Source organism: Nannospalax galili, unplaced genomic scaffold, assembly GCF_000622305.1.
Source record: "Nannospalax galili isolate Female #2095 unplaced genomic scaffold, S.galili_v1.0 scaffold1688, whole genome shotgun sequence".
Lineage (NCBI taxonomy): Eukaryota > Metazoa > Chordata > Mammalia > Rodentia > Spalacidae > Nannospalax > Nannospalax galili.
In genome coordinates this window covers 1,416,092-1,423,911 of record NW_008358621.1, presented here as the reverse complement: position 1 = coordinate 1,423,911, position 7,820 = coordinate 1,416,092, and the positions used below count along the sequence as shown (strand labels likewise).

The 7,820-nt window shown below is 47.1% G+C and overlaps 1 protein-coding gene across 5 annotated transcripts in view; it reads left to right on the top strand.

Moving 5' to 3' along the window:
- The window catches only part of Capzb (capping actin protein of muscle Z-line subunit beta), a 130,821-nt gene that overhangs the window by 60,467 nt on the left and 62,534 nt on the right, over nt 1-7,820 (top strand). For all 5 annotated transcript variants that reach the window (XM_008821835.2, XM_008821834.2, XM_017795284.2 and 2 more), the window contains exon 2: nt 1,114-1,203. In XM_008821835.2, the coding sequence (XP_008820057.1) occupies nt 1,114-1,203 (90 nt within the window). The remainder of the gene's footprint in view (nt 1-1,113; nt 1,204-7,820) is intronic.

The window sequence follows — 7,820 nt, the reverse complement described above, 5'->3', positions numbered from 1 at the left end:
TATATATATATATATATATATATCTGAAAATGAAATTGTCCTCCAGTTAGCAGAGTGCCACATCTATGGTGGATACAAAATGTGCCCGTGCCCCATGGCTTGCTGTGGTTAATGGATCTGGAGTATAGATGGTGATAGTATTCAAAGGTTGGCACTCATTTCGGTCAGATGTGGCATTTGGAGGATTACTTTCTGTGTTTTAAGCTCACTGTGTTTTAAGCTTGGAAAAGATGCTCAGTAATCAAGAGTGTGTTTCAGCTTGTTTTATCCTCCAGTGCCCTGAGGCAGCAGTCTGCAGTGTTTATTATGCCTGTCTACCTTAATGGCTAGAGCAAGCTTTTAATTGATTGATTGATTGATTTATGGAGTGAGTGAATGTGTGTGTGTGTGTGTGTGTGTGTGTGTGTGTGTGTGTGTACATGCACCAAGGTGTGCTTATGGAAGTCAGAGGATAATTTGTAGTGAGTCAGTTCTCTCCTTGTACCACATGGATCCCAGATATTGAACTTGGGTATCAGGCTTGGTGGCAGGCACCTTTACCTCTATGCCATCTCATCATAACCTTGATTGGTGCTCCAAGTTCTAGTCAGTTTTGCAGATGGCTTTGGAAACTTTATCAGCCATTAGTAGTTCCCGAATGAGGAGCTTTCATCATCGTCGTGCATCTTGCCACTGGTTCTTGCCTAGTTTCTTCCTGATATGGAGCTTATCAGAGACTCTGGGCCAGCATTGTTACCAGAGGCTCATCTTTAGGCTAGAGCAGAGGTGACCCTTGCTCACCATGGAGTCATCTGGGAATCGGAATCAGGAATGGCAACCTGCAGGTGCCAGCTCAAGCGAGCAGAGGGAGCGTGAGGAAGGGCTGACTGGACCCGCCAGCCTTCTTCCTCGTCCTTCAGAATTTCACACCAAGAGGCTGCTTCGGGAAGGGAGCAGACAGCCTGCACAGCGTCTCCTCCAGGCTGCGGGCTCATACTTGCCTGGCAGAGGGCCTGCTGCAGGGTTCTTCAGGTCTTGAGTTCCCTGAGCCAGCAGCACTTGATCTTGAATGCCTTTTAGGAGCGCTTGGTACTGGCAGAAGTGACTTAGATGCTTTTCTTTCTCCTTCTACAGAGCGATCAGCAGCTGGACTGTGCCTTGGACCTCATGAGGCGCCTGCCTCCACAGCAAATCGAGAAAAACCTCAGCGACCTGATCGACCTGGTATGTGCCTTCTTCATATGGTTTCACTTGAGGCTACAGCTTATAATCACTTGCTTTTGTGCTGCTCTTTCCATGTGGAATTCAAAACACAGGAAGCCTTTTCTCTCCCAAACCAGACACCACCACTGGGCCCCAAGATTCCCCCAGACAGAGAGAAGATATGTTTCATATGGTGGTCATTCTTTGAGACCATCTGTATTGATAAAGCCCAAGATAAGCACCCTAAAGTTGGTTATAATCCTCCCCCAACCCTAGCTACCTTGTTTAGAGTTCTAGAAGTTTGCATTTAGGCTACACCTCCACTGGCACCCTGCGTGGTAATTGCCCCAGATCCCTGTGATCTGCTTTTGGGTGAGCCTCATCAGCCAGCCCAGTACCAGCAGCGTCACTTCTAGTCTGAAAGATCTAGCAAACAAAAAGTTTAGCACATCTGTTTTTAAAGTATTCTATTCATGTTTTAAGTTTTTTAGTACATAAAATGATTGGTTTTAAAATGATCCCTCAGATTAACTGGCACTGAAATATTACTTGAAAATGTTAAAATACTCCAAAATATTTGTAAAGCCACAGTAATAATTGAAAAGAAGCAATGTGAAGTCAGCTCCCAGGAGACCTCCCAGCTTACTTAGATCATTTAACTGGGTTCTGGCACCAGGTCTGGAAGCCTCGGACTCTGGTTTTCCCATTGTGTCCCGTGTCATCTTGGATGTGAAGTAACAAGGCGTCTTTGAAAGCAAGGGTTTGAAAAGCATTCATCTGCTCTGGCGATTCATTTTACTCCATTCTAGACCCAAAATGCTTTTACCAGAAAAATCAGTGCTCGTGGGGGACTGCCATCAGTCCCAGATCAAACTCATCCCAGCAGTCTGGAAGATCCCCAGTGCAACCAGCTCTATTTATAGGGCCGGCTGCTCCTAGCTGCATGCAGGTGTGTGAGACGGGTGGAGCTGCCGGAAGAGTAGTAATTCAGAAAGTGAGAAGGGGTTTCGGGAGGTCAGTGGCCCTGATGAGAGAACCAGCCCAAGGTGCCTTGTGAGGTCAGTGGTCCTGATGAGAGAGCCAGCCCAAGGTGCCTATGAGGTCAGTGATCCTGATGAGAGAGCCAGCCCAAGGTGCCTTGTGAGGTCAGTGGTCCTGATGAGAGAGCCAGCCCAAGGTACCTATGAGGTCAGTGATCCTGATGAGAGAGCCAGCCCAAGGTGCCTATGAGGTCAGTGGTCCTGATGAGAGAGCCAGCCCAAGGTACCTCGTGCTTGAAATGAAGAGAAGGCTGCTGTGTGCCCAGGGCTGGGGATCTCTATCTAGGAACAGCAAGCTGAGGGGATCCCTGAAGTAGATCTAGAGGGCTGGGGTTCAGGTCTGTCTAGAAGAATGCCTGTCTCTGCTCAGGTGTGGGCTGCCCTGGGGAATGTGAGCCAACATTTTCAGATTTTCTGAAGCAGCCATACATGTGAAATATCCTGTTTTGGGCGGGGTGCTCTTTGAGACAGGATTTCACTATGTAGCCCAGACTAGCCACCACACCTGGCCTGGATATCCTGATTTTGAAACACCGTCCTAACCGTTGGGCAGGTTAGGTCTGATTCTAAATTTGGTCTTGAGAGGAGAGCCAAGTCATACTGTGGAGCCCAGGGGGTTATAGAGGAGGAATATTAGGTGATATGTCAGATTGGCAGGAGACACCTAGAAAGTCAGAAGGATGTTGTGATCAGCATACTGTCTACTCATTTTCTGAACACTTTGTGCAGGGCACTCTGCTGCCTGAATTGCATGGTCATCTTGACTCCTTAGCAGTCCTGAAAGGCAGCTCTGCTGAGCGTAGCCTGGGAAGTCTGCCTGTTTCTTGATCAGCAGTCTGTGACTGACCCTATGTGGACAAAGTTGGAGGTGTGATCAGTTGGAGGTGTGATCAGTCCCCACTCTGCTCACTTACAGGGGCTCTCTTTTAAACTCAGCATGAAAGCATGCTTGGCTGACTTTCAACTCAGTTCGCCAACTTAGTTATTACTATATTTCAAAAATAAACCTAACATGGAAATAAGAAAGGATAAGCACATTTTTCTCTGCCTACTCTTGGTGTTTAACAGGTTGTTTTGTTCTTATGGCAACTGAAGCATTGTATTACCGCTGCATGTTTCCCCCGGGATCCCCCTCATCACTCATCTGAGGTGTGCCTGTAGCCGCCTTTGTGAAAACCTGGGCAGCTGATGGCTCTGCTGCAAATGCAGGTTTTCCTTAGGCTCAGGAGGGAATTGCAGCACTGATAAGGAAGGAGGGAGAGGATCAAGAGCTGCCTTGCACCAAATGCTGGATAAGAGAATTTTCTGCCTCTGGTCATGAGTATAGGCTGTGCTTGGACAGACTGAAGTGCCAGACCACATCTATCCTGACACATGACTTCTCTTCCCTTTAAAAAAAAATTAAATATATATATATAATAACTATATAGTTATTTATTATGTGTATGAGTGTTTTATCAGCTTGTGTATAAGTACCATGTATGTACCTGGCACCCATAGAGGCCAGAAGAGGGTGTCAGATCCCCAGGAACTAGAGATAAGGATGGGTATTAACTGCCATGTGGGTGCTAGGAACCAAACCCCAGTCCTCTACAAGGACAGCCAGTGTTCTTAACCTCTGAGCTCTCTCTCCAGCCCCTGCTCTTCCCTTTTTTTAACTCTTTCTCTAGGATGTGTAGCAGAGTGAATGGAGGTAGAGGGAAGGAGACCAGGGCTGGGGATAGAAGCTCCTTTGTTGAATGTACTCTGTTAGGATTTGGCTCACAGGTAGCTAATGATGCTGCTGGGAGGAGTTTTACTCTACCCACACATTCTCTGCTCTGATGTTTGGCTTCTTCACAGGCCCAAGAGTCCCAGAGCCACCTGACCTGGGACTTTCTCTGGGAGCCAGCCAGAGAAAATATTCCTCCTCTTCCTCCTCCTCCTTCCTTCTCCTTATCCGTCTTTATCTTTTTTGAGACAGGGATTCCATGTAGCCCCAGCTGACCTGAAACTCGCTATATAGACCAGGCTGGCCTCTGCCTTCCAAGTTCTGGATTAAAGGCATGCGCCACCACGTCTGGCTACATTTCTTCTTTTTAACTTGATTATTTCAGATATTTTGCCTCAGTAACAGAAAGCTCACATACCACTGTGCCTACTGAACTGGTCATTGCTGTTGTCAGTCCATCTAGTTTTTACATAGTTGAAGGTCCATGTGCCCAATTTAGACAGCTTGAGACAAAGGAGCCAGGGAGATGGTATGGCACCAGGAATTTTGATCCCTCTTGCTTGGCATTCTGCTTGTTGGTTGCCTTGGGGTGGGATCATGGCACTCAACTGAACATGGCATGTCTTCATGGTGTATCAGTTTTACCTCTCTGAAGAGAACATCATCTGGGTATGATTTTAAATAATTCATTAGTAATACAAGATGTTAGGATATAGGGATGTTCTAGAGAATAATTTTTTTGTTTGGTTTTTTGATACAAGGTCTTGCTCTATGTAGCCCAGGTTGGTCTTGAATTTGATACCCTTCTGCCTCAGCTCCCCTAGTACTGAGATCACAGGTATAACCCACTGTGCCTGGGTGTGATTTTAAATTGATATAATTTAAAAATGTTATATGGGACATAAAGGAATTCTCTTCTTAGAGCCAGGCCTAACAGTCTTAGGACTAACTGCCCACCTTCCTCCATGGCTTCAACAGAGTGGCTTGAAATGTGCCACCTTGCAGCCACTGGGGCTATGTGAAACCAGCCTTGGGGCCATCCACTTTAAGGCTAGATAGCAGACCCCTATCAGAGAACGGGTCAGGGGTGTGGAATGCTCATTAATTTTTTAATCGAAGTTTGATGGGTGGCAAGGTGGAAATGAGGCGTGACTTCTCAACAAATTAGATCCAGTAACGCCTCACTGAAACCATACCAGTGCACTTTACAGCCTTTTGATTGATGGCCTGGCTTCCAGGTCCTCGCCATGTGCAGTACATGTATACTGGACAGTTGAGTGTCTCTCTGTTGGGTCCTGTGATCTACTGTAGAAGTTACTTAAGTATTTTCCTTTTCTCATTGAGGTTTTTCTCCTGTTTTGTTCCAAAATCTTTTCCCTCCCTTTTTTAAACTGAATTTACAAAATTTTCTCATTCTGTACGAGTTGATCTGTGTCCTGATGTAGTTCTGAAATTCGTTTGCAGTTTTTAGTTTCTTCCTGAAGCTGTAATTTCAGAAAATCCACAGCATTCTGAGTCTGCCTGAGGTCCCACTTCCAGGCCTTTGTTTCACGGGGTCTGGAGTTGGTGGTGTTTGCAGAGTGGCTGGAGCTGGCCTTGCTGTGTTTTTACCTGCTCAGACTAGTGACAAAGAGGCTGCTGCTGCTGCTGCTGAGAAAAGGGTACTGTTGTAAGATCAGGAATGTTACAGTTTGCCCATGTTCCCTGTGGGGAATGGACAGGGCAGCACAGAGGAATCTGTCCAGTCCACCAGTGATCCAGTTGCAGAATATTAAAGATAAATGTGCTGTGTGTTGGGCAGCCGGGCCAAGGCAGCCTGATTCACCCTGCCCGGTCAGCATTCCTCCTCCTTTCCAGCACCAAAACTTCTGCTGCCTTGGGATTATAATGGGTGCTCTGATTGGCGGGAAATGACCATCCTTTGCAGATGGCCAGAACATCATTTTATTACATGTTAATCCCATTGCGCTAGAGGGAAGCCAGCAGAAATTGATCACTGAGCTATCTCAGAAATACCCATGCATCCATGTGGGCCAGGGACCATGTGATGGGGAGATGCTCCCTTGGCCTTCTATGACATTACTTCACACAGTGGCAGCTAAAGTCGAAACTTCTCTGCTGGGGTATATTTTGAGCCTTGAGCTGAGGAAGGAGTTTGTTTATGAAGATTGGCACCCAGCCGTCCATTCGTCCTTTGCCTTTTTAAGAACACACCCAAAATAGCCATAATCTGTTTTACCAAGCCAGAAGGTCTCAGCTTGCAGACATCAGCCACTTACTATTTTTAATTCCTCCCTCCCTTCTTTCCTGTAATCACCCGGAGGCTTGGCTCTTGGGTTTCCCCACTTACGCAAAGGGAAGACCTCAAAGCTGGGAGACCCCCTCAGCCACCCTGGCCTGGTGTGGAGGTGGAAGAGGCCTCCTGATGCTGAGCAGGCGTGGTGATAACTAGACCGGGTTACATTTCACCATATTCCTCTGTAGAGCAGTCGGAGCGTCTGCCTTCCAGAAATGGAGAGGTCCAGCTGGGTGCAGGCTCTACACTCCAGCCACAGTGCACCTGCACTTTGAACAGCTCAGAGAAAGCAAGGGTGGCACCGGGTCTGGGGGAGCATGGTGGGCCAGGTCAGAAGGCTGGAATGACCAGGTGCAAGCGTGCCTTTGGGCCACAGAGAATGAGTGAGCTGAGGTCTGCAGTGCATGAAGATTCTACCATCCACAAGCATCCAGGGTCACTAGGTCACCTTTGTGACCAGTGGGTAGAATTAAGCTTAGTACTGTAGTTAGTCACTCATTGATAGTATTGATTAGCAGAGTAGCTAATAAGTGCCAAGTACTGTCACTCTGTTTTTAGTCTCTATTAACTAAACCAATAAAATCTGGAAGTTACCTTTGCAGCGGCAGCCTTAAGGAATGAAACGTGAAACCCATCCTGGCCCCAGGTGGAGAAGCTGTGCTGGGTCCTGGGACCCACAGCACCCCTGCCTGTGGGGATCCTGAAGGCCAGACATGGTCTGCCACGGTTGTGTTCTAGAATGGGCAAGCTTTCTATTTGCTAGTTTCCCTTCATCAGTGGCCTTTAAAGCAGTCTAGGCCAGCGTTTTCCCTCCTCTGTTTCAAAGATAAAATTTAAAATATCTTTTCTGATGGGGTCTCAGCATAGGCAAGAGGCATGCAGGTTCCGCAACACCAATGCATACCTCTAGTAGTTCAGAACTGTGCCGTGGAAGCATCCTTGGCTCCCCTCCCACAGGGAATCGTCAGGGATTCCACAACATGATCACTGAATAGCATGGCCTCTGTTGGCTTCTCTCAAATCATTGGTGGTTCATGAGCTCCAATGATGTCAAGAGCTGCTGGACCGAGTTGTTCTTTCTACAAGTATTGTTCACCATCTGCCACGTGCCAGGTACCCATCTAGGCACTGCACTGGGTTACAAGCTTTGCTCAGTAGAGCTGAGAGGTGGTAGGGGTTTCTGGAGGGGGAGTCCCTGGTCAGGGCCAGCTTTCACTGTGTCCGTTGAACAGGATACACAACCAGCGTCCTTCTACCTGCTTTGATTTGCTTGTAAAGGTGTCACAGGCTTTATAACAGATGTGCCTGCCTCCCAGGATGCTTCTGCCTGCCCCTTGATTCTTTGCTGGCTACCTTTGAACTGGTCTCTTACTTAACGTTTGCCTTAGTACTTCTCAGGTTCCCCCCGAGTTCTGACAGTACAGGACAGCACAATTCATCTTTGGATTTTGGGGGCAAATCTCAAGTGCCTGGCTCAAAAGAGGGAATTTTTAATTTAAATTTTTATGTTTTGAGAATTTCATACATGAATGCTATATTTACATTATTTCCATCCCCCATTTCCCTTCAAATTCATGACCTCTTCTTTAAA